At 38.7% G+C, this 27,263-nt stretch overlaps 1 protein-coding gene across 2 annotated transcripts in view; it reads left to right on the forward strand.

Moving 5' to 3' along the window:
- The window catches only part of PHEX (phosphate regulating endopeptidase X-linked), a 273,600-nt gene that overhangs the window by 97,612 nt on the left and 148,725 nt on the right, over positions 1–27,263 (forward strand). For both annotated transcript variants that reach the window (XM_056793356.1, XM_056793357.1), the window contains 5 exons: positions 643–759; positions 2,118–2,201; positions 3,348–3,493; positions 11,960–12,053; positions 24,507–24,635. In XM_056793356.1, coding sequence (XP_056649334.1) covers positions 643–759; positions 2,118–2,201; positions 3,348–3,493; positions 11,960–12,053; positions 24,507–24,635 — 570 coding nt within the window. The remainder of the gene's footprint in view (positions 1–642; positions 760–2,117; positions 2,202–3,347; positions 3,494–11,959; positions 12,054–24,506; positions 24,636–27,263) is intronic.

Here is a 27,263-nt window from a genome sequence, read left to right on the forward strand (position 1 = left end):
GGATATCCATAGAGTAAATTTTAATGTTGAATGGATGTCTCCTTTCTTCCTGGCTTTTTTTGAGCTGGGAATTAGGTTCTCTGTGAAAATAAAGTTTTCATAAATTAGAACCAAAAATAGATAAAGAAAAAAAGATCCAAAGAAAACAGAACTATAGAGTTGACATCTTAATTTATGTATTGGTGTTAAGGATGATGAACCAGTTCCCCACTGCCTTCCATGCTGTTAAATGATGCTCCCCACTTTTAGATACTACTACTCTTCTCCACAAGTTAATTAAGGTTTCATTTGACCTTTTGGTTATTATTATTATTATTATTCTGGATTTATTTAAAGATGTTTAAACCCATCTGTGTGTATCTAATAACAGATATCATTAATTCCTAGAAAATTGGTTCTCATTGATCTGTGATGGCTGGCTGCCTCTGTTTCCCATGGCAACAGTCCATGAATGGTTATCATTTGTCTCTCAAAGTGGAAGGTGGGTGGTTGGTGTTATTATATAAGGCAGGCACCTCACGCTATGTGCTGCCTGGAAAGTGTAAGATATTTATTTCAATTGGCATTTCTGCCTTCCCTTGTTTTGGATCAGATGTCCTAAGAGATTGTTGTCATAGTCACTTAGCTCTCCACTTTTTCCAGTACCGAGATGCCCTTTACAAGTTCATGGTGGATACTGCAGTGCTTCTGGGTGCAAATGTCTCTCGAGCTGAGCATGACATGAAATCAGTGCTCAGACTGGAAATAAAAATAGCTGAGGTGAGTAATTAAAAGCTTGTTGCTAAAAAGTTTAATTTAAGAAATAGATATTGAATATATGAAAAACCCCAAAGAACCTATTGGGCATTAAAATTGCACCCTTTTGTATTTAAGATGACACTAGCATCACATATCCCTGGGAATAGTTGTCCTTTAAGCTCCCTCTCCTTTAAGCTCCCTCGTCCTGCCTATGCCCATGCATAGCTGTTGTGGGAGAGTGTGGGCATCTCTGTTTATAGAAGCACAATTACGGTTATACAGCAGCTAACAGGAGAACTGCTTATAGAGATGTTCCACGTTTGTGAGCAAAGCACAGTACTAGAGAATTAGATATAGCAGGTCTTTAGTAAATGCCTCTGACAGAGGAAATAGGGGACTTCAACACATTTCTCCAACCCCATTCTTGATCTCATAACTTCACAGGAAGAAGCTTGGGTGTAGATCTTGGTTTGGGAGAAATCAATCGACAAATATTGAATGGATCATTGTGATGGAGGGTCATGAGGGTCCCAGTCTGCTGGCCTTGCTCCTGGCTTTTTACTAGCAGAAATGTGAGGGAGAAAATTCTGAAAGATTTCTGGGACCAGTGGGAAACAATACAGTTAAATCTACTTATGGAGATTAACTGTGATTCCAGAGGAAAAAGGGAGATTTTTAACAAGTAGAATTTTGAATCTAGGTTCATTACAGTTATGGTAGTGTTTGGCTCTCTTTCTGAAGTCTGTATTCATTCTCTTGTGAGGGATGGAGAAGGTGCAATTCTTGTCTCTACCATGCCCTGAACACACCATTCTGCAAACCTTGTGTTACTCCAGTCATGATAATCTTGCAAGCCCATGTGCCATGTATTTTTGACCTTCTGGTTTACCCTCTATTTTCTGCTAAATGCTTCTAGGGCTCTCCTTATAGTGGAGCTGCAGGTGTCTAAGTGTGATTGATTTTAATTTGTGTCAGAGGCCACCAGAGGCAGAACTTGGCAGCTGGCTGCCACTTTCTCCCACTCTATGTTCTGTTTCCAAAAATACATGGGTGACTTGACTGCATTCCATTGGGAAAGTCTGATTTTCTGCTGCTGCCTAGACATAGTTATCCCTAACTATTGCCCTTCATACCACTAGGGAATTACAAAGGATGTAGAATATATGATCATACGCCTTGAGGAACTTTACAGGTTAAGGAGGGAGGGATGGGATAAGCCAGGGCAGCACAAATAAATCCTTTTAAGCAAAATTATAGAATGGTGTGTATGTGACCAATGACAGATATACATTTTAGTCTGGGAAACCTTTAGGGAATAGATTTATTCATCCATCCATCCTTAGAAGTCTCACAGTAAGATTTGGGTTTGTTTCCAACAGATAATGATCCCACATGAAAATCGAACCAGTGAGGCTATGTACAATAAAATGAACATTTCTGAACTGAGTGCCATGATACCACAGGTTGGTAGAAAAATAATCTGAAAAGTTTTCCATTTTGATGGATTGTTTGTGTGAATTTTTTGCTTAAGAAAAACACTTTTTCAGTTTCTTGTTATCATCATCTCTGCCAGCAATTAGAGAAATAGGTTGCCCACTGCCTTGATTAATTTGGGTGATATAATATCAATGCTGGTACACAAAGAAGATGTAGTCTTTCCTATTATTGCAAGCATTTGTAGTTGATTCATTTCTATCTGACAGCTCTGGATTTGGTGTAAGAGGACCTGGGTTCAGATTCTTCTTCTTCTTTTTTTTTTTTAACTCTTACCTTCCCCCAATACTGTGTATTGGTTCCAAGGCAGAAGATCAGTAAAGGCTAGGAAATGGGGGTTGTGACTTGCCCAGGGTCACACAGCTAGGAAGGGTCTGAGGCCAGATTCCCTGGGTTCAGATTCTTCATCTGCCACTATATGACCATGGGAAAATCAGTTTCTTTTCTTCCCCTCCCTTCCCTTTTCCCTTCCCTTTTCCCTTCCCTTCCCTTCCCTTCCCTTCCCTTCCCTTCCCTTCCCTTCCCTTCCCTTCCCTTCCCTTCCCTTCCCTTCCCTTCCCTTCCCTTCCCTTCCCTTCCCTTCCCTTCCCTTCCCTTCCCTTCCCTTCCCTTCTTTCTTTGTTTCCTTTTATTTTTGGCCTCAATTTTCTCACCTATAAATGAAGAGGCTGGCCAAAATAGTCCGCCAGATTCCTTAAAGCTCCAAATATTTGATACTATAATTGATGATCTAATAATCCCTTTAGAATTTACCTGGAAAGATGCCCAAGAGAAAGGTGAAAAGATGACATGCTCACCTGTGTAGTCCCCAGAAATCTATTCTGTTTTATGTAATAGATATAGATTTTATGGAATGGGAGCTCAAGTTTTAGATTGGATTTATGACCTCTGAAGGGAGAGGTACTGCTAGGTTGAATTTTGTTTTTACATCAAGTTCTCTCCTGGAGTCTCAGATTTCCACTTTAAAAAGGAAGAGATTGAACTCAACAGTATCTGAGGTCTTCTCCAGCTCTAAGTCTATCATCCTTTGTTCTTAAACAACAGCATGCTTGCTTTCCTTTTTTCATGGTTCTCAGTAACTAACCTCTGCCTTTTTCTCCCTTCCTTTTTTTCAGTTTGACTGGCTCAGTTATATCCAAAAGGTCATAGACACAAAACTCTACCCTGACCTAAAGGATATAGGTCCATCAGAAAATGTGGTGGTCCGAGTACCACAATACTTTAAAGATCTATTCAGGATACTAGGATCTGAGAGGAAAAAGTAAGTATTTCCCTACGAATTTCACTTTGCTCAGGGTTAAATTTCAAACCTCTTTCTTGACACCTTAAAAAAAAGTTTTAAAAAAGATCCTATTTAGTGAAAATAAAGAAAAGTCATAGGGAAAAATGTGTGGCCCTTTGAGGAAAATAGATTTAGCCTCTATTGCAGCATGAGAGTAATGTGCTCTTGGCAACGATAACACACATATGACGTTTCTACCCCAATTTGCAGCCAGCCCTCTTGGGTAAAAATTACTTAGATGGCCTAAATTGTTTATTATCTCCCCTGGTATTTATGGAATGAGCTATGTAATGATGTTATTTTTCTGTGCTTTCTATGGGACCGTTCCTTTTTAAATTCATTTTCTCCAAGTTTTTTGCTTCTTTCTTTCAATTTCCTTGAAGCCAATCCTGTTTTGTAGGGGTCAAAATGAAAAGATAGAAAACCATTGTGGGAACCTCAGTGTGTATGTGTGTAGGTTGGTGATAGGGATGGGAAGGGAAATTGAGACAGCTATGAAGCAATTTCAGGAAGTGTTAGTTTTTAAATAATAAGATTTAGGATGTATTACCTTGTAACTTTAGTATAAAACATAACATGGGGTATTGTAAGTCCGTATGATACCTAGAAAGGAGAATTCCTTATTTCCCTTAAGCTATTGATGTTGAATGTGATTTACTCAGCTAGAAAGAGAGCCAGGATTAGAACTTTTGTTAACTTTTCTCAGAGAAGTGTCACAGGACTTGGGCTCAGACGTGGCTGAAAATGACTGAACAATTAGGGATAGAAAAGCACTTTATGGCTGTTATCTTACTTGATCTTCATGGGAATTTTGACAATTAGGTGCTATTATTATCCTTCATTTTAAAAAAGAGGAAGTAAGCTAAGAAAAGTTAAGGGACTTGCCAGAGGGATCATTGGATAACAAGCTTGTGAGGTACGACTTGAACTCAGGTTTCCCTCACTCCTGGTGTAGCTGTCTCTCTACTGAGCAGATACTAAGATGAAAGGAAAGGGTCCAGAGAGAGGGAATGATTTGAATCTCTGCTATTTTTATTTATGACCTTGAACAAGTCACAGCCTCAGTATGTTGAAAGGGTTGACTCTCCGGTACAGATTTGACTCTCAGGTCTTTTGTCAATAGGATATTCTTTGAAACCCAACTAAGACACATTTACTTTTCAGATGGCAATAGAGTCAACAGGATTTTTAATTTAATTTTTAATTTACCTTGGAATTTCAATGGGAAGATATAGCTCTTCCTACCAGGCTAATGCAGTAACACTAGATGAATCGGTTTCTCCTGGTTCCTGGGTACACGCTCATCAGCTTCAAGTTTGTAGGTGCTTTGGGAAATTGTATTAATATAGTTTCCAAAGGTGTCTAATTTACAACCAGTGGATAGCTGAGGCCCTGGGAGAATTTAGTTCAATGTATTAGAAAATTCATCTATATGGTAATAATGATTATACTTTAGCTTTTCAGGGCTCCTTTTATTTTAAAAAAGGGCAAAGAAAGATGGTGAGAGAATGGAATGAGAGAGGATTTTAATCTGGTTCTTGTCAAGATGATAACTTGAACGAATGTAAACACATTGAAGTTCAATAGGAAAAACACAGACAGAAAATTTCCCCTGGAGAACTACATAATATGCTTCTAAACTTTAATTTTAAATATGCGTAAAAAATGCTTTCTTACAATTATTCACTGACCAGGAGCAAGCTCAAACGGGGCAGAAATAATTTAGATTCTGTGTATTTCCTTAAAATTCCTATTCTATGTGTATTGCCCTAGGTAATGCTAGGGCTTTACTTGTAGAATACTGTACTTCTGTCCTTATTATGTTATTTTATCTTCACAAGAAATTATGTGTTAGATAGAAAGAGTATTCTATTCTGGCTTACAGATAAGGAAGTTGAGATAGATAAGTGACTTTACTAAGGTCACACAGAGAGTTAGTTACTACACTTAGACTAGAACTTGGATCACTCAGGTCTCAACTCCAGGATTTTGCCATGTTATTCAATGATTTTGTTGGAAGTGTGGTGGAACTTGGAGGAGATGGCACCTTGACAAGTACTTATTTTGGTATTCTGAAGTAATTTTATTACTTGATTAACAAACATTGATTAGAATAATAATACCTGTCATTAGGCAAGTTTATGGGAATACAAAGATAAAAATGAAATGTCAGAGAGACATGGAAAAACTTTTATGAATTAATGCAGGATAAAGTGAGCAGAACTGGAATAATTTATATTATAATATCAGTACACATCAAAATGAACAATTGATACATGATGAATTAATACGCAGAACAAGAAAGGCATTTTTGGATGTGACAAATACGAGAATTTTTTTAACTGTACTTATGTCATTTGGACATCTCTTTCCTCCCTCCCTTCCTCCCTCCCTCCCTATGAATGCCAAGCTATAGAGTTTGTATGGGAGCCACTGGAGATTATTGAGCAGACAAATGAATTAGCCAGAACTTTGCATAAGTCAGCCTGTCAAGAAATATTTGGGGGTAGAAAGGGAAGTAAAATAAGGGTGGGAACTAGGGGGACTGATTATAAACAAAAAAAGCTAAAAGGAATAATAAAGTGGAGGAATTCCATGGAGACTGGAACAACCTCCAGGAAGTGATGCAGAGTGAAAGGAGCAGAACCAAGAGAACATTTTACACAGAGACTGAGACACTGTGGTACAATCGAACGTAATGGACTTCTCCATTAATGGCAATGCAATGTCCCTGAACAATCTGCAGGGATCTATGAGAGAAAACACTATCCACAAGCAGAGGACAAAATGTGGGAGTAAAAACACTGAGGAAAGGCAACTGCTTGACTACAGGGGATATGATTGAGGAGAAACTCTAAATGAACACCCTAATGCAAAAACCAATAACATGGAAATGAGTTTGGATCGAGGACACATGTGATACCCAGTGGAATCACGCGTTGGCTAGGGGAGTGGTGGTGGGAGGGTGGGGAGGAAAAGAAATTGGTCTTTGTTTCCAATGAATAATGTATGAAAATGACCAAATAAAATAATGTTTAAAAACTAAAAAAAAAAAAAGAAATATTTGGTAAGCACCTATTATGTGCTATGATTTCTACTCATAGCTATGAGCTACTATGAGAAGATAATACACAAAAGGACACTGGAAGGGTGAAGGTACATTGTGCCATGGAATCCAAAGGCATGCAGTCAAGTTGGAAATGGCTAGTTAGAGCACCCTTTTCAGATAGAAGTTTGGGGGGAAGTTCTCTGTTCCACACACTTATTGCTCGGATTCCAGATGCTGAGATTACTGATGAGATGAATAGCAAGGCTGATTTGATCTTGCAGTATGTTAAGGTTCCTGGGGGATGATGGAGAAGTTTTGATAGTTAAATGAAAAATAATTTAGATTAGCGGTAAGGAGATGGGTTACGGGGCTGGTGCAGGGCTGAGAGGTGATAAAAGTCAGAATTAGGGGGTGGCAGTGAGAGTGGAGGGAAGGAGTCAGATATGAGTGATACTTTAAAGGCAGTATTGAAAGGATTTGGCAACTGCTTCGATGTAGGAGCTGAGGGACAAGAAAAAGTCAAAGATGACTCTAAATTTTTCAGCCTATGTACCTGCAAGAGTGATGAAGTCATCAGGAGAAACATTGGAGTTGGAAGGAAGGATAAATTTCAGGGGAAAGATGATGACTTATATTTTGGTCATATAGAATTTGAAGTGCCTGCAAGAAATCCAGGTAAAGAGATCTAGCAGGTAACTGGAAAAGGGGTACTGGAAGTTAGAGGAGAGGAAATTGGTGACAAATAATGAATGGATGAGACTCTTCAAAGGAGGTGACCATAGTCCTGTTGTAGCCATAGTGGCTGTGACTTTGTTGGACCCAAGTAATTTTATTTATTTTTAAAACTTTTATTTACTTCCTATTTTTGAATCAATACTAAGTATTGATCCTGATCTTGAAGATGTTCCAAGGCAGAAGAAGAATGGTAAGGGTTGGGCAACTGGGGTTAAGTGGCTTGCCCAGGATCACAAAGAGATCAGATTTGAACCCATTACCACCTCTCTCTTGGTATGGCTCTCTATCCCCTGAGCTATCTAACTGTCCTTGGTCAAAAATTATTGCTGAAATTTTGCTGGTAGACAAAAGTCCCTTGTCTTGGAAAAAGACCACAGCATTGGTCACTACAGTGATTGTGGTGGCAGTGACTTTGGTGTCAATCAACCAACAGAGATGATAAATTGAACAAAACCACATCTTGACTTTGGTTAACTGACTTGCCCACACTGATGCTGAAGTTCTGGCTGGAGACTGACCACAGATTAAGGGGACATTGGGGATGGAGAATGACAAATGGAAAAGGATATGGCTTTACTAAATGTTGCTAAAAAATATTTGAAGATTCTGGATATAAGAGACCCTTAGGCTGTTGTGGAAAGACCTTGTAGACTTAGTCTCAGAAGGCTTAGTTCCCTGCTCTGCCATTTACTAGCCATGTGATAATATTCTTATCTATAAAAATGTGAATACTAATATAAGACTTCTTTCCTCACAGTATTTTTGGAAAGGAAGTATTAGTTGGTATGAGGAACTCTTGATGAAAAAATTTCCCTATTCCAATGGAAATCTGACCCTGTTCTGCAGTTAATAAATAGTTGTAGAGAGTTACTAGGGGTACTGAGAGGTGTCCCTTGGTTTCAGGCCAAGAAGCAGGTTAAGTATATTTGTCCAAAGTCAAACAACCATAAAATGTCAAAATCTGGACTTGAATTCAGGTCTTCTTGACCCTGAGGGTGGATCTCCATCCACAAGGTCATCAGTCTTTCATTTCTACAAATTTGACTGGAATGAAACCTGAATTCAGCCTCTAATTGCCCTCAATCTCACAGACACAGCTACCCATGAGTTTTATTTTTCATCCTTAATCTTCCAATTATTGTATATGGCAAAATGCATTATTTTTAGGACAAATAACAAGTTTCTCCCAAATAGGTCAGTGTTTTTAAATGGTGATTTTCTTTAATTATTTTTCAACATATAGATATCTATTTTTTTCCTTTCAAAAAGATCTCATTGTGGGTGAAGTGTTTTATATTTGGAGGAAGGCTATATTTAAGCCAGGAAGGTATTGGATGACTCATATACCATCACCATCCCTAAGGCAAAGCCTACTTTCCCTCAGGTGAAAATGATCTCCCCCTCCTCAAATTCCTCCTCCAGCATTTTGTCCAGCATTTTGTTTTGAGGGTTTGTCTCACTCTTCATTGTATCATCAGCATTGGTACCCTCATGCCCACATTCAACTGTGAGCTCCATGAGTCAGTCAACAAGAAATTCTTGTATACCTCCTACATGCCAGGCATATTATATATATTAAATTCAGAGCATACAAAGAAAGGCAAAAACCAGTTTCTGCTCTCAGGGAACTCAAAGGACAGTGTGGCATCTATCTCCTTCCTATCTCCAGCAGTACTTAATAAATGATAGTGGAGAGGAAACTAGGCAGCATAAATACTCGTGTAGAGTTGAAATGTCTGCAAGAAATCCAAGGTGTGAGGCTTGGAGTTGGGAGCACCTTAGGTTCAAATCCAGCCTCGGACACTTACTTCTTAGCTGTGTGACACGGGGGCAAATCACTTAATCCCAATTGCCTAGCCTTTTCTGCTCTTCTCCCTTGAACCAATACGCAATACTGATTCTAAGACAGAAGGTAGGGCTTCAAAAAATGATGGCTGAAGTTAATTGCCTTTTTTCTCCTACATTCTTCAGGCTTTCAGGCTACTTTTAATATCCATTTAAGCTAGAGAAAGTCTAGTACAGTACTTACATTGCTCTGGACCTTAATCCTGCCTAGGGCTAGTTCAGATTGAGACTCTTTTCCCTGCATTGGCCTTAAGTGAACCCTCTGAGATTCTAGCACCTCCTTCATATCCTCGTTGGTCTGTAGTCTGATCTCAAGACAAAGTAAACACATTGAAGAAGGAAGACTCCCACCAGTCTGAGGCTCTTAAACGCTATATGAGAAAGGGTTGTTTGTTGACAGTATGGGTCTCCTTGCTTGCCTTTCTGTAATAATTGAGCATTCCATGAGAAAAACAGCCTCAAAGGACTTGGGCACAGTACTCATGCTTTGCTGGTTTTTAAAAGAGCATTCAAAATTAACATCGATAACTGGGGACTATTGTGTAAAAAAATGGAATGCCCTAGGAAACAATCTCATGGCATAGTTTTTGTCTAGTGCCCTTTTCTCGGGTACTTTTGTTTTCCATTACTTTATTTATTGCCATTTGGGGAAATAACCATGCCGCTGAAAAAGCTTTTTTGAAAAAAAAATTATAGCTATTTTTATTGACTATTGCTGAGATTTTTTTTATTTGTTTGATGTAGAGAAGTATTAGGTTGCAGTGACTCAGCCATTAGGGTGATATCTGTTGCAGACATGGTAATATGAGCTCTCTGAAGTTATGCTTGATGGCATTCTCTTCCGATATTTATAATACACCGAGGAAACTCATCGGCTCTTTTGTCTGGCTGGGTAAATATTCCCATATACCATATGCCAGATAGCACAGACCTTGCTATATCATTATGCTAGTGTTTCTCTGACTATTAATGCATCCCACACATCATCCTTTTCTCTGTTTGTCAAATGTGATCTTCTGGGTCTATTGGAGTCTGTGTGGATGGTCTTTACCAAATTAGCAACATTATTTCAGCAGAGCATAGTGGATGGAATGCTGGCCCTGGAAAGAGTGCTGGGGCCCAAATCCTTCCTCTTCCACTTAATAGCTCTGGGACATTGGGCAAGTCTAATGAGGCAATCTGCTAGGATGATAAGTGATAGGTGAGACAAAAATAGCTGTCTCCAGTGCCTGTGCTTAATAGGTGTTAGATAAATGCTTATGGATGAGAGAAAACAATTTGTATAAATATGTTGTGTATCCAAGTATATATGTATATAATATATGTACTCTAGAATCTCCTTTTGTATCATATATGCATATATATATATATATATATACTGCATGACTCTTCTGGGTCTAGCACAGTGCACAATAAATATTTAATAAATATTTGATTTGCTCAGAAATGGGAGAATGGAATTAGTAGAAGTGAGTACTGTTTCCTCTTTATAATCCACCCCTAAAACAGTGATGTGAATTATCAGTTAAAACTCAAGTCATTTGGTTCAACCTCATCCACTTTATTCTGTTGTGTAATCACAGGCAACATACCTAACCTAGATCACCAGGCTCATGAATCTATCAATCAGTAAGCATTTATTAAATGTCTGTGGTATACTAGGTGGACATTGGAGATACAAATAAAGAATTATACAACCTTTACCTTTTGCCTTAGTCAGAAGAGCTGCAAAGGTTAGGCAATAAGGGTCAAGTGACTTGCTCAGCATCATATGGCTAGGCAGTATCTGAGGCTATATTTGAACCCAGGTCTTCCTGACTCCTGGCCTGGCCTGGCTCTCTATCCATTGTGCTACCTTCCATTTTAATGGGAGAGACAAGGAGGCATATATAAATAAATATATGTGTAATAAATACAAAGATAATTCGATTATATATAAATATAAAATATAGCTAAATAGGAGGTAGATTGAGAGGGAGATGACTAGTAGTTGCCTTTGAGCAGTCTCTCTCTTTTAAACCTTTACCTTCTGTCTTAGAATCAGTGCTGTGTATTGGTTCCAAGGCAGTAGAGTGGTAAGGGATAGGTAAAGTCACACAGTCAGGAAGTGTCTGAGGCCAGATTTGAACCTAGGACATCCCATCTCTAAGCCTGTCCTCAATCCACCAAGTCACCCAGCTACACTTTGGAGCAATCTCTTGAAGAAAGGAGTGGAGGGCTGTAGCCAACATGGAGGCTTCATGAAACTGCTCTGACAATTGTTCCAAACTAATCTTTAAAAAGCACCTCAAGACTACACGAGTCCAAGGAAAGGAGTGATTCTAGAAGTGGAGGAGAAGAGGGGGGGCATGCCAGGTATCTGTTCCTCCCAGTACAAAAGCATAGAAATTAAAGATGGAGTTGGTGTATGAAGAACAGAGAGAAGACTAGCTTGTATCTGCAGAAAGGGGAATAATGATCAACAAGGTGAGAATGATAGATTGGAGGGTGGTTATGAAGGGCTTTAAAAGCTAGAGAAGTCTGTTTTATTTTAGAGAGTTGATGGTAACCAAGAAGGAAATTTAGTAGATGAAGCCATTGTCATCACAGTGTCATACTTTTAGAGATAGAAATAAATCAAGCTAGGACTCTGTTTCACTTATTGGGTTTGCACCATTTAAAATCACTTTTTCCCCCCAATGGAAAGTTCTGTACCCTTGTATTAAGAAACCTTGTAGAACTTTTCCGGGAGGATTTCTGGGGTGGTCTGTAGCACATCTAGCCCTGAATGAAAAAAAGTACAACTCATATGTGCCTATCTCTTTCATGTTTAACAGGACCATTGCCAACTATTTGGTGTGGAGAATGGTTTACTCGAGAATTTTAAACCTTAGCAGACGTTTTCAGTATAGGTGGCTCGAATTCTCTCGGGTAAGTATAAGAAATTTGTATTATGATATCATAAGTTGAATATCCCTTCAAACCACTGACATTTATTAGCAGAACCAGAAAAAATGCATCTTTAGGGGCTGTACTGAAGAAGTATTAAAGTCCATACTTAAATGCTGACATCTTGTGATTTATCAAGGACGATGTTAAGGCACTTTTAGAAATGTATTTAGGTCCACTCTTTTCTATTCAATAGTCCTTTATTAAATGCCTATTGTGAGTAAATAAATGAATGAAACAGCATTTATTAACCATCAGCTATGTGCCAAGCACTGCATCCTATGCACATGGGACACACATATGAAAGTATCTAGAAGGAATTTGCCCTTCTCTTGAGGAAGACAATAGATATAGGGGAGTGTTGGGCAGGGAAAAGAACTTTGGTTTGGAGAGTCATAGGGATGGTGAGTAGAGCCACAAGTTAGTTGATTATCATGCATTTTTCAGAATGCATTTTCCAGGAGCAAAGGCAAGATTGAGTTAATTACTGTTGGGCAGAGGGGAGAAGAAGGATCATGTGCATGGTGACAGAATAGATGGTCTATACAGAGAGTGTGAAGTGAATTTGTACTCACTCATCAGTTAGGACAGCTTCTCTCTGGAATAGAGTTCTAAAACTGGTGAGTGCTTTGACATCCTTAGGGAAGAGGAGGGGGGTTGCCTCTGGAAGTCCGGAGTCTGAAGGAGTCATGGTAGGGAGAACAGGGGCTGTAGCAGAGCAGATGACAAGATTATTATGTGCAAGGCACAATTTAAAAGGCTCTCTAAGGGACATCAGTGAAAGAGAGCCAGGTCTGGAAGTGGAAGGTACTGGGTTTAAATCAGCTCCAGACACTTCCTAGCAGTGTGGCTTTGGGCAAATTACTTAAACCCAATTGCCTAGCTCTTACCACTCTTTTGCTTTGGTAGTGATACCAGTACTGATTCTAAGGCAGAAGGTAAGGGTTTGAAAAAAAAAAGAAAAGAAAAAAGCTCTCTAACACTGTAGTCTCTTTTTCTTTATGGTTTTACAATAAAAGGGCAATTCCCCAGGGATGCACCTTTATTTCATTTTTAAATTTTATTTCTTTTTTATATTTGAACAGTTTTATTTAATTAATTAATTTAGAGTATTTTTCTGTGGTTACAAGATTCATGTTCTTTCGCTCCCCTCTCCCCAACCCCCTCCTGTAGTCGATGTGCAATTCCACTGGGTTTTACATATGTCATTGATAAAGACCTATTTCTATATTATTAGTATTTGCATTAGGGTGTTCACTTAGTACAAGGGATGCACTTTTAACTGGTTAGCATTTATAAACATTAAAGAAACAAAGGAGTTTAAAAATAGGGATTAAATTTCTTGGGAGATATGTGGCAGATGAGATATGACCCATAGCTTTCGTGAATTTGTATCACTTTACAGAGCTGTAGGGACAGATTGGTATCCGTTTGTCCTATTAGATTCTGTTGGGGGTGTTCAGATCCAACCTGAGTTTCCTTTGAGTCATTTCTCAACTCTCAATTCCTACTCTTCTCTTTCTCTTCCTTTGAATCTATTTGGGTGACAGAATGAGGAACTAGCAAAAGACTAGTTGTAGAGGCAGGAGAACCTTCAAAGTACAGTGCCACAGAAGCCCAAGGTGTATCTAGACAAAGAGGTTATTTCTGAACTTTTTTGTCAGTCCTTATATGTAATGAGACATCTAAAGTTTATAAGGATTAATTTACTTCTTTTCTGAGGCTGACATAGCTTAAATTTGGGGGACAGTCTAGAATTAAGATTTCAAATAATTCAAAGAATAGTGGAATTGAGCACCCCAAGTATAAATGGGCTACACCATGTTGTTGGGGAATTCCTCAACCCAGAGGTTCTAAGGTCATTTTGGACCTCCTTGAATTCTTTGAATGCATGAATGTAGGACAATAAATTAAGAGAGAGGGTTAGAAGGTGTAACAATTGAAATTCTTAAGAGGCAATATTTCTTAATTTTAAAATTATTCATCCTAACTGGTTTAATTGATTCTTCACAATCTGACAGGTTGAAAAAAAGAGGGCAAAAAAGCTTCCCTTCCTTGGTGCAGGTTTATATATCTCACCATTCTCAGTCCTTCCCCTTGACATCCTGAGACACCTCTGATTGCTAAATAGATACTGAGGAGGTGGACTTAGAGACCTCAACTCCTCCCTTATTACTTCATCACAAGAGAGGAGGGGCTTTGTTTAACCTGGAAGAAACCAACACATTTGGCCACTTGGAGTCCAATATGGCTGCTATAACTTGCTGATTTCCCTTAATCTTTTCAAGTAATCAGAGTTCATCTTGCTCAACCCTGCCCTTAATCCTTTTAAAATTTTTAAAAAATTAGAGATTTCCCAATCTAGTTTCATAGCCTGGAGGAGAAATTGTTTCAGGTGAGGGGGTGCTAAAGGGATAAATCTTTCACAAAAAAGTCATAATCCATTATTAGTTTCCCACAAAAACAATAGATTTATTTAGCATCAGCTGATGGTCAGTTGTCTGCTGAACAACAATTCTTTGGAAGAAAAGGAGATACACTAAGTATATTGGTATATTTAAATGTATTTCCATATATGTGTACAACACATGGTGAATATATGTATGTGTATATGTATTTATATATAGAATTGTACACATATACATACATATGCACACACATATTCTACCTTCTTCTACAGGTAGCTAGGTGAAGTGGATAGAGTGCCATCCCTGGAATCAAGAAGACTCATCTTTCTAATTTCTAATCTGGTCTCATATACTAGCAGGGTAATCCTGGGGCAAGTCACTGACTTAACCCTGTTTACCTCAGTTTCTTGATCTGTAATATGATAAGGAAAAGGCAAACCATCCCAGTATCTTTGCCAAGAAAACCCCAAGTGGGGTCACAAAGAGTCAGACACAACTGAACCAACTGAACAATAATAAAATCTTATATATCTATAAGGCAACATTACTGGTGGCAAAAGAAGACTATGAAGGAGGCTGCTCAGGTCCTTTCATTATTTGGGAGACTGAGTAATAGAGTTGGGAAATCACATGATTTGGGAGAGAATGAGCTAATTTTGAGTGAGATTATTAATTGATTAATTAACTGATTAACCACAGTTACCAAAGATCAGGTTTGTTCCCCAGATGTGATTCATTTCTCTGAGGTTATCAGAATATCCTGGTGGAACAAGAAATCTCTAATAGAGTGGAGGCCACCCTCCAAGATAGAAATCAGCTGTGCTTGTCCTGTCTTTGTCAGCTTGAGGGTATCTATTTATGTAAAGAAGTGGATCTGTTTCTTTGAATGTTTAAGGTTACTTTTTTTCTGGGGAAAAGATGTTTTTCCCCCAAAACTCAGTAGCCAAGTTTAATTCATTTCTTCTGCATTACCAATAGTGATTGATGCCTAAGAAGTAGAATAAAAGTATCATCAAGTATCAATATGATAAGAAAAGGAAATGGATGTATTGTATATCAAAAATAAGAGAAAATAGATGGAGAGTCTAAAGGCAACTTTGATACTTCTAAGGTATTAAAAGAATACGTGGTAGAATGGACTCTCTACAAAAGATTTATGGAAAAACATGGATAAGAATTGCCCTAGATGGGAAGGAACAGGAGATTTGGCACCTATACAAATGGACAGAGAACCCAAATCAATAAGAACACAATTGTAATGAGCAAATACAAGCACCTTATTAAATGCCAGGGATACAAAAATAAAAATAAAAGAATACCAGAAAAAAAGAACAGTAGGGAAAAAAGTACCTATGCTAGTCAAATAATCTTTGCCTCCCTTAGATTTCTTATCTATAAATTGGTGATAATAATAGCACTTATTTTCTAAGATTGTTTTTGGGTTCAAGTGAGATATTTTCAAAGTGCTTTGCAAACCTTAAAGTACTAGATAAAAGCACCAAATGTTATCATTATTATTATACTTCTTGCCTCAAGGAACTTCCATTTTGATCCTATTGATCCATTTCACAAAAAGTTTGTCACTCTAAAAGTTTTGTCGTATAAAAAAAAATTAGGGAAACAAAATAGATTCTGTGTGTGTATATTTTAAGATGCATGTAAGAGATGGTGCCCAGATGTTTTCCATCTCCACTAAAGACAAATGAGAGCTATAAGTAGTAAAACACTGAAAATTTTAGTTAAATATAAGAGCAGATTTTTCCAAGGGTCATATTGCTAAACCTTAGTTGGGTTGTATTGTCAAAAAAGGTGGAAGAATCATTTTTTTTCCCCTGGAGATTTAAAAAATGAAGATCAATTCTCATCTGCCTGTGATTATGTGATCTAAGGACAGATAGATTAGAAATGATTGAGGCAGTCCACTGGGGCACAAAAACCAGAGGCAATCTGGTTTGATGAGAAAGGGGACTGGATCTGGAGGAAACAGACTTGGATTCAAATACTCTCTGTCATAGTGTGACTTTTAGCAAGTGATTTAACCTCTTTAGGCCTCAGTCTTCTCATCTCTAAAATGAGGGAATAGGTTAGATGGACTCTAAGATCTATTCAAAATCTAAATCTAGAAGCACTTGGATAAAATGTTGGACCTAGAATCAGCACAATTCAAGTTCAAATTTAACCTCAGACAATAACTAGTTGGGTGATCCTTGGCAAGTCACTTAACTTCTGTTGTTTGCCTCAGTTTCCTTAACTGTAAAATGATGATAATAATAGCACTTATGTCCCAGGGTTCTTTGGATGAGCTACTAGTATTTGCAAATCTTACAGTATTGTTGTAATTAGCAACTGATCAGATTCAATAGCTATATGAGATTAGGCAAGTCACTTATCTCTTTAGGAACCCTACCTCACTGTCTTCATTTTTAAAATGGAAATGATTCCTTCAAAGGGCTGTTGTGAGGCTCAAATGAGTTCCTGCTTGGGAAAGCGTTTTGTAACCTTCTGAACCATAACTAGGGTGGGACACTGGGATTTTGTCCTAGGGTTTCTGACAGTATTTGGAATTTCAACACTTGGAAATGAATGAGCCTAGCAAAAATAATTATTTCAAATGGAAGCTCCCAGATTGTGGCTTCACTCTTCATAAACTCTTTTCTCATATCCAAGTCCATCTCTGTTCTCTTTCTTTCCCTTTCCACCTCACTCTGTCTTTGTTAGGACCCTCCCCTCCCCTTTCCCAAGTCTCCTAGTGATGGGCATGTTGGGTAACACTTGTCCAAGAAGCAAAAATGAATCATTTTAGCTCAGACAGCCCTAAAGTATTATATAAATATGAGTTATTATGATTGGCCCCTGAAGGTTCCCGTTTTACAAAGCCTGGCTTTCCCAACAATTTCATGGCTAACTTCACTATACATCTGCCTTCTCTGCCCCTCTCCCACCTGACCTCTACCTCTGAGAATCTCTCATTTCTTGTAAATACTAAGTTTAAGTATCAGCTTTTACATGAGGTCATTCTTTTCTTTTCCTAGCAATTTCCTCTAAGGTTACCTTGTATTTGCTCTGTGTGGGTTTTCATTATGCCTAATTATGAACATATAATTGCTTTCTCTTTCTCTCTCTCTCTCTCTCTCTCTCTCTCTCTCTCTCTCTCTCTCTCTCTCTCTCTCTCTCTCTCTCTCTCTCCTTCTTCCCCTAGAATGTAAGATTTTCGAGGGCAAGGATTGTTTTGGCTTTGTTTTTCTATTCCTAGAACCTAGTACCTGGCATATAATAGTATTAATTAATTATATTAATAATTTAATCAATGAATGAAGTGACATTTCCTAAAATCACATTGCCACCAATCTATCTCTCTCAAACCAATGTAAATTTTATGTTATTTAGATTTCAAACAAGGATTCAAGGACACAATCTGCTGAGTGACCTCCATGTTGGCAGCTTCCAAAAAGGGTACAAGCACACTGACTGTTGTATGTAGGCAATTTCCAGATAAAGCACATAGGTTACTTGAGATATATATCAGGGGGTAAGTCTAAATATTCAATAAAATTTGGGCAAAGTCAAAACAGAAACCTAGAATGAGGTCCCAACACAAGTGTTCCAATAAAGCTTATTCTGATGAAAGAGTCTAATAATATAACATTATATAAGGTCATTGCTAGTTAGAGGTATGATTAAAATCTAAGCCCAGCATTCTGTGTCTTCTCCTTTAGAAAGTAAGCTTTTTGAGGGCTGAGACTATTTGATTTTGTCCTTGTATCCTCAGGGACCAGCACCAAGTAGGTGTTAAATAAATAGTAGTCAATTGATGGACTTCAGAGGTTGGAGGATTTTTTTGGGCTGTGTGTTTATCATCTCTCTATCTTCAAATTGGATTTAGAAACTTTCTGCCTTGTTTAGAAACATTTATTTTAAGAATAATGGAATTTAAAGTTGAATGGATCCTTAGAGATGACCAACCCTCTCACTTCGTAGAGGAGGAACTTGAGCTCAAGAGAGGTTAAATAGCTTGTCCAAGATCACACAGGTAGAATGCATCAATCAGGGTCAGAATTCTTGTCCAAGTCCTCTGACTTCAAATCCCTTGTTCTTTTCTATATTCCCCCCGCCCCCATACTACATCCTGCCAGATTGTTGAATGTTTATATCTACCATTTGCTTGGTTTCTAGGAAATATTTTGTTATAGCAATGACACATTATAAATGTTTTCTGGGTTGGAACTCTGATATTGATGATCATCTTCACAGAAACTCTAGGGATCTAACCACCCTGAGGAACTAGAGTTTTATTCTTGGGAAGTAGCCAGCCACCACTAAGTCTACCCATTTCACTGTGAATTTCAGAGAAACAGTAAGAAGTTTTGATTGTCAGCTTGGGGAGTTTCCCCCACTGACTGAGAACTCAGCTTCTGTGACTAGCTAGATAAATCCCAAGTGGCTGCCTGAGACCTGAGGAGTTCAAGTGACTTATCCAATCTCCCACTGTTGGTAGTGTCAGAAATAGAAGTTAAACACAACTCTTCCTTACTCCAAGCCCAGCATTCTTTTCATTACCCTAGAGAATGCATAGTATTCTAAAGCTTTCTGGTAACAGGGGGAGGGAGGCATAAGGCAGGAAAGATGGGATAGAAAAAGGGGGAAGAATGCAATATCCTCAACTGTCAAAACATTTTCATTTTGTTATCAACATGACTTTTGGAGGAATGCAATATTTTTTCCTCTGATATTTTCTCTGGATCTGCTGCCACCTGATTTGGGCTGAATTTGGCAGGATATTGAATTCCACAACAGAGTAACAGGCAATAAGTATTCCTAGCTTGTAACTAGAAATAAATAAATTATTTTTATATGTGTATGTTGCTTAATGGGCTTTCTCCCTTTAATTCTCTTAATAAATATATTATTAATTTTTAGGAATATAGAGAAAGGATCAATGACCATTTGTTTAGGCTTTGATAGAGATTTAGTTAGATGACTTCTAGAATTTCTTTCAATCTTGAGAATACATGATTCTTTGAGAGACTTTTATTTATTTATTTTGATAAACCTTTACTTTTCACCTTAGAATCATCACTAAGTATTAGTTCCAAAGCAGAAGAGTGGTAAGGGCTAGGCAATGTGCTTGCCCAGGGAAGCTAAGAAGTATCTGCAGACAGATTTGGGCCCTGAATATCCCATCTTTAGGCCTGGATTTAAATCCATTGAGGTACCTGGCTGCTCCTTAGGTACTTATTTTTGAGAGAAAAGAATCCTTTTGGACTATGAGGATGCCATTTGGTCCCTTAAGATAGATGGGCATGGGTTCACAATTACCAATTATATGGATAATTGGAAACCCAAAATCCATCTGGCTTCAATCATCCTTATATTTCAAATGAATTTTCTATCAGTACAAATGGTTTGTTAAATTGATGCTAGGTTATAATTTTATTATCATTTATTCAAATTATTTTGGAGTTAGATCCAACCTAAGTAAAATCTTTGGAAGATCAAATCTGGTCTCAGCCAACTGAAATAGTATTCAATTTCAGTTCAATTGGGCAAAAAAAATGCTAAGTGCCTACCAGGAGCAAAGTACTGTGTTAATTATGGAGGGCATTTTCTTTCCAGCTCTGGGCCTCTGATTTCATTGGTGAAGGGAATCCTCTGTATCTATAGGATAACTTGTATGGAATTGATAGTCTTAGGAAGCTGTGTTAGGGGTACTGAGAGGTTAAGTGATAAAGTAACTATGATGGGACCACTGAAGCACTTGAAAGTCTCTTGGAAATCAGAACAGTAAGATCACAGAGTCATCATCAAATACCAGACCGGTCAAGGGAGATCTGGTGTGGGGGCATTCTATAGGGCCCTCCAAAGAGAACTTGACTTTATGGGGAGATAGTCTTGTTGACCAGATTCTGGTCTTGCGTAAGGACCAGAGGAAGGCCCTTGACCCAAATGAGCCCTGTTTATTAACATATTTTAGCCAACTATGCGAATGTCTTGGTTTTTCTTTTCACATTTCCTTGAAGACTCAGGGTGGTGTCTACAGTGCAACTTCTACTGTATGCCTACATCCTTTTCTATATGGAAGATAAGTTGACTTATAAAATGTGTCCCACTTTTGGAATCAGTGATCTGTGAAACTCCAAACCTGGAGATAAGTTCCCAGGGCAATTTCTTTATTACATTACTGGTATCTGCCTTTCTGTATGGAGCGGCTTCTGAATATCCCAAGAACAAATCTATTATGACCAGAACATATTTATACCCTTCCTTAGAGGGAAATTCCAATGAAATCCATCTAGATATTAGCAAAGGGTCCCTAGAGTAGGGGATGGGCTCTTGGGTGATCTTAATTAAAATTCTTGGGATGTTTATACTACATAGAAACAGGTCAGTGATGGCAAACCTATGGCACACATGCCAGAAGGGGCTTACAGAGCTCTCTCTTTGGGCATACTTGCAGTCACCCACCAGAGTTCATTACTAGAAAGCCAGAGGGACCCCAGGTGGAGTGTTTCCCCTCCCCTCTCTATGCACATAGGGGGTGGGGGGCATGGCGAGGTATTTAGTCTATTGGGGGTGTGTGGCACTCAGTCTCTGGAGGGGGTAGGCATGGCACTTGGTCTATTTGGGGGTGTGGTGTGGCATGGCACTCAGTCTCTGGAGGGGGTGGGCATGGCACTTGGTCTGGGGGGGCACTCCCTCTCTAAAAGGCTCACCATTATTGAAGTAGGTCATTGTTAACAGATTAATTTAGCTGTGTCCCCAAGGGCTTCCCAGTCCCTTATTGTTTCCTCTACCTCCCCACCTTGGCTGCTTAGTCAGTGGTGGGAATGCCCCTGGTAGACAAAATCACCTGAGGACATATGAGCCTGGCATTTGCAAAGGGAAGAAGAAAGCTTGCATAGCTTGAAAGAGAGAGTTAATAGCAACAGCAGCATTGTGGATAGGAGTTTTAGCTCCAATTAAAAAACCTGAGCTTCCAAAAGTAGCCAACATCATGCACTACCCCAAAGACATATCTACTATCAGTGTAAAGAATGGCAGATTGTCCTTGTGCAAAATGGCCAAACTTTGCAAGAGTGACCTGGGCAGATGAGCAGTCAGGCAAAGATTTAGAAACCAAAACAGCAATGGAGTGCACACAGTAAACCTGGATAGGAGGTCTTCTTTCTTATCTGTAAGGCAGGGGCCATCATCAAGTAGGATGTGGTTTAGGTTATCAAGGGGAACATCCAAGAATTGGGGCTTTGGAGAAGAGGCTTATTTGATAGACAGAGGCAGACATGATCTGCAAGGATATCCTCAGGATCTAGGGCAATGATGGTGAACTATTTGGAGATGGAGTGCCAGGTCCTGCCCCTATCCCCCTCATACCCCCCAAATTCCATGCCTACCTCCCCCCCCCCACTCCCAGACTGTGTGTCCTGCACACCCTCTCCCCCCCTTAGTCCCAGGCATATCCCACTCCATTCTTACTGCACATAGGGGAGGGAGAAAGATATCCCATTGAGCTGCTGGGTAAGGGTGTGTGTGATGTGAGGAATATCCTTACTGCAGGTGAAGAGGGGGAGTGGAGTAGCCAGAACTCTCTGCTCCCTTCCAGCTCTGCTGCCTGTGAGTCACCCATCTTACCCCCTGTGCACTCCCATTGGGCTGCTAGGCAGTGGGGTGGGGGATGTGAAAAATGTCATCAGCTCAGGTGAAGAGGGAGAGGGGAGCAGCTCCCTCAAGTCCCTCTGCTTTTCTAGTAATGAACTTGGGGTGGGAAGGGGCAGCCATGTTCCCACAGAGAGTGCTCTGTGTGCCATCTTTTCTACCTGTGCCATAGGTTCATCATCACTGATCTATGGAGATCAGAAGAAAGTTCATTGAGTTGAAGATAGGGTGTCAAGAAAAAGTGATGTTTTTGGTGAGAAGCAGCAGCTCAGACCTGTGCAGCTGGGGATTAGAGAGGGGTGGGTTTAGAGTAAAAAAGGTGTTGGGTGGCTTCACACTATAAAATCTGTCAAGCATCATGTGGGAATTGTGTCATACAGAGGTATAAAAGATTGAATTTTCTCTACTGGGTCTGTAGCTGTTATACAAAAGTCCCTGGTTGGGTCAGGATGAATATAGTAATAAGCTAAAGGCTGTACTCCTGAGGCAAATACTTGTTTTGCATGAAACATAAAAAAAGTCTGTGAAGGACTTTTTATAATTAGGGAATGCCAGGGTGGGAATAGCAAAGAGGGAATTCCAGAGACAAATGAATGCCTCTGATGCCTCTGGGAATCATGGGAACAGGTAATCTTGGATATCCTTAGAGTTAAGTTTTTCCAAGGATTGTACAATGATAAAGTAGTCCAGGATCCATGGCATCAGGAGCAGTAGTCTTCCCCTAAAAGTTCCCCACAACTCTTTCTTAGTTTGGAGTTGCTATAAATTAGCAATACCCTGGACTGGGTCTGGTGAGAAATATTACTGACCCTTTGAAACAATAAAGCTTGGGTAAATGAACTTTGCAAGGGCTGCCTGGAAGTGCTTGTAGCTCATTTTATATCTTTGTATATAAGGTCTTGTAAAGAAATTAACAGAGCTATAGTGACTTCCTGATAGGAAGTAAGATTGGGGAAACCAATCCAATAGGTCATCCATGTAGTGGATCAGAGAGAGATATTGTCTTAATATCTTCTTGTAACTGGTTGAGAAAAATAGCAGTAGAATCTCAGAAACTCTGAAGGAGAGAATTACAAGGATATTATTTCCCTTTAAAAGAAAAGTCAAAGGGGCAGCTGAGGGTGGACAAAGAGCCAGGCTTGGCAATTAGAGGTCCTGGGTTCAAATCTAGCCTCATACTCTTTCTAGCTGTGTGACCCTGGGCAAGTCACTTAACTCCTATTGCTTATTCCTTACTACTCTTCTGCCTTAGAAGTAATATATATTTTTAATTCTAAGATGAAAAGTAAGGATTTTAAAAAAAGTGAAGGCAAAGAAAAACTAGTTCTTTGGGTGGATGAGGATGGCAAAAAGAAAGGCAGAACATAAATCAATAACTAGAAAATAGGATGTGTCAGGGAACAGAACCAAAAATTTTCAATGAATTGGGTAAAGGGATCACAAAAAGAGTTAATATGCTTTAGAACTAAGTGGTAGGTTTCCTTATTCTTTGATATATGCTTCCCTGGCTTTGGGAAAGGTAAAATAGGGCTGTTGCAGGGGGATGTAGTCCTCATAGTCCTCCACGGAGGACAGGCATAATACCTTCTTATACATCAAGGAGTAAAGGGTACTTTTTTCAAGAGAAAAAAGTCAAGTGGTGTTTATAAGGGTGACAATGGGGTCTCTTTGGATACAGTCAGCAGCCATCTCCCAAGAGGTCTAAAGAGTCTAGTCAGGCACTTCAGAGAGCCAAGAAAGGACAATGGGATTCTCATCAGGAGGAATGGTGAGGATGGGGAAATTTGTTATTGTAAGTTTCAAGTCCTCCTAAGTGCAATGAATATGGCAACCCTCCTGAAAGAAGTTCCGATCCAGCAAGTTAATAGGGTTGTTCATTAGAAATTGAACTTGTTCTCAATTCAACAAAGGCAGAGAGGCTCAGAAATGGGGTTTAGGTTGGTGTGGCCTCAACTGACAGTGGAGACAGAATTATTAGAAAGAAGCTTTATATGCAATACAGATCTAGTAGTTCCAAGGATCAAAACAAGAAAAAAATCAGTATTATCAAAACAATAAAATCAAAATATAGAATGGTTGACAGTGATTTAACTGAACAAAATAACATGATGTTCATAACATAGCTGAAGCTGTGATATTAGTCAGGAGAGTATTTTTGAGAACTCTATTCTTAAAATGAAATATGAACCTTTTTGCATTTAGAAGGGGATTTGAAGTATTTCTTGATCATGAAGCATCTTTGAAAATACCAAAGGGAAAAGTCATGGAGTTTCTTGTGTTTAAGAGATTGAGTATCTTTTTTTTAGTATGGAGGCTTGTGTTATTTGAATATGTAGCTTTTTCTAAGGGATGTCCACATTTGATTTATCTTCAACAGGTAATTCAAGGAACTACAATTTTGTTGCCTCAGTGGGACAAATGTGTAAACTTCATTGAAAGTGCTCTTCCTTATGTAGCTGGAAAAATGTTTGTGGATGTTCACTTCCAAGAAGATAAGAAGGAAATGGTAAGTTCAGGCTCTCTTGTGGAAACATATTGAAAAAAATATTTAGCTTCTCTTAAAACACTAAATATTATTCCTTTGGTCTAAAATACCCTTCCCATACTTTCTCTTTAGAAGCTGGTTAGGTCAAGACAGGGGTGTATAGAGTATTCAGGGAAGATTGGTGCCTCTGGTGTGAAAGCTTGCTGACTTCTTTTCAGGGCTGTTCATTCACCTTTGGTGTTTACCTTTCACCCAACCTTTGCCTTCAAGAAACTAGCTTTGGCCATACTCTGGCAGAACTATGTAGACAGGCAAACTGAACCAGGTTGAGGGAAACTTAAGGATGTCTAAGCATGTGAAACTTGTGAAGCATGTAAAGACTATCCGTGGCATAATGGGCAGGTGAAAACAATTTGTTCTGAAGGCCATGAACAGTAGCTGAAGCAGGTGCTGTGGAGCACCGAAAGCTTGTTTAGATATCAAAGCTGCCAAGGTCATTCATTGCAACCTGGACCATTACCAATCATCCTGATTTTTGTATTGCCACTGGGCTTTGATGGCTCTGGAGAAGAGGGCCCTTTTAAAGGAAATAGATTAAAGGTGGTATCCAAATCCCTTAACTCTTGTTAAGAATATAGCCTTGTCTATCCCCGGAGTGTTTGGGCTATTGACCCAAAAGAAGGACAATTTCCTTTTCTTCTTTTCTTTCTTAATTCCATGAAGTGAATTCACTCAAGGAAAGTATCCTAGATTCAATTCAAAAGGAAGTATCCTCTTCCATCTATCAATGTAGATTCTCTCTCTTCTATTCCAAGGAGTTTCCCCCTACTGGTCTCTAAGAGAAGATCCATTGATTCTTTGTGGAGAGTGGTCTAAGAGAAATAGGATGGTCATTTTGTTGCTCAATATTCTGTAATGGGAACCTCAAAACTGTATTTTAACATATTATGATCTGTCCTGGTTCAAGATTGCTATAAATATTTGCCTCAAAATATCTTGGGGAAGAAAGATATATTAGAGAACATGGTGAAATTATTCCATTTTGGACATCGCTTTTTTTCAAATCAGAAATCCCTTGGATATAACATTAATGTTTAAATAAAATTGTTTTTGACATACTTGTGCTTAAAACTGAGAGCAATATTAATTTTTTTCTTTTATGCCAATTTGAGATTTTTTTTTTATCAATTTCCTCCTTCCAACTGTTATAATATTTAAATCAGATGACAGTTTTTACTTAAGATGAAACTTATCCACTATAAAAATGCATAGGAAATAAGCAACATAATTAGGATCAGGTTAAAATTAGATAGAATAAAAAGAAACATTAGATAATATTTCACTGAACCAGGCTTTGATTCCTGTAATTCCTGCCTGTGGAATCCAAGAATTAGTTAAGAAGGGGAAAAATCATGGTTAATTCATGGTCCAACATTTGCATTTATGAAATTATAGAATTTAGAAGTTAAAAGAAACCTTGAAATCCCCTAGTCTAATCTCTTCAATTTAGAGGTAAAGAAATTGAGTTCTAGAGAAGTAAAGTGATTTTTCCACAGTTAGTTGTTAGCATAGTTAGCACTAGAACTAGATTTCTTGTGTCAATCTGAAATAAAGGAGACTACTAAACTAGCAACAAGAAAAAAATTTAATCAAGGCAAGGATTGCAATCCAGAACAAAACACAGTACCAAAGTATAGGAGAGCTCAGGATGAACAAAAGGGGCAGGGTTTAAATGTACTTTAACTTGGAGGAGTGCTCCTGAGGAACAGCAACAGGGAGGGTTCAGTTTTGCAAAATAGCCAAAGACTGAAGAACAGGGACATCTGATCAGAATAATAGGCTCTCCATGCCCTGATTGGGAATTTCCAGAGATATCACAAGGTTTGCTTCAACCGTGGAGACAGTGAGATTAGATAATCTTTTCTAATAATTGTATTTGACCCCTGATTCCCAGATGAAACCCAGGTTTGACAGAGACACTCTACTATCTAGCACATTGTAGAATCATAGAGTTGAGGAGGAAGGAAAGTCAGCAGTCATCTAGTCTGACTCATGGACAGAAGGAAGTCCTTCTAATACATAATCATTAAGTGATTATCCAGCTTCTTCTTGAAGGCTTCCCATAAAGTGTCATCTACCGTCTTTCAAGACAGTTCATTCTACTTTTTGACAGTTCTAATTTTTAAGAAGTTTTTCTTAGGGGGTCAGCTGGGTAGCTCAGTGGATTGAGAGCTGGACCTAGAGATGGGAGGTCCTAGTTTCAAATCTGATCTCAGACACTTCTCAACTGTGTGACCCTGGGCAAGTTACTTAACCTCCATTGCCTAGCACTTATCACTCTTCTGCCTTGGAACCAATACACAGTATTGATTCCAAGACAAAAGGTAAGGGTTTAAAAAAAAAAAAAGTTTTTCTTAGCATCAAACCTAAATTTGCCCCTTTTAAATTGCCTTTTTTTTTGTAATAATAGCCCTTGAAGTTGACTGGCATGTAGACATATGTGGATTGGTGAAAAAGTGGTTTGGATGCTGGGCTTGGAATCAGGAAAACACATTTTCCTGAGTTCAAATTCAGACTCACACATATACTATCTGTTGCTTAACCGTGCCTGCCTCAGTTTCTTCATTTCCTTCTCAGAAATGTCAAACC

This window comes from Monodelphis domestica, chromosome 4 (genome assembly GCF_027887165.1).
Source record: "Monodelphis domestica isolate mMonDom1 chromosome 4, mMonDom1.pri, whole genome shotgun sequence".
Lineage (NCBI taxonomy): Eukaryota > Metazoa > Chordata > Mammalia > Didelphimorphia > Didelphidae > Monodelphis > Monodelphis domestica.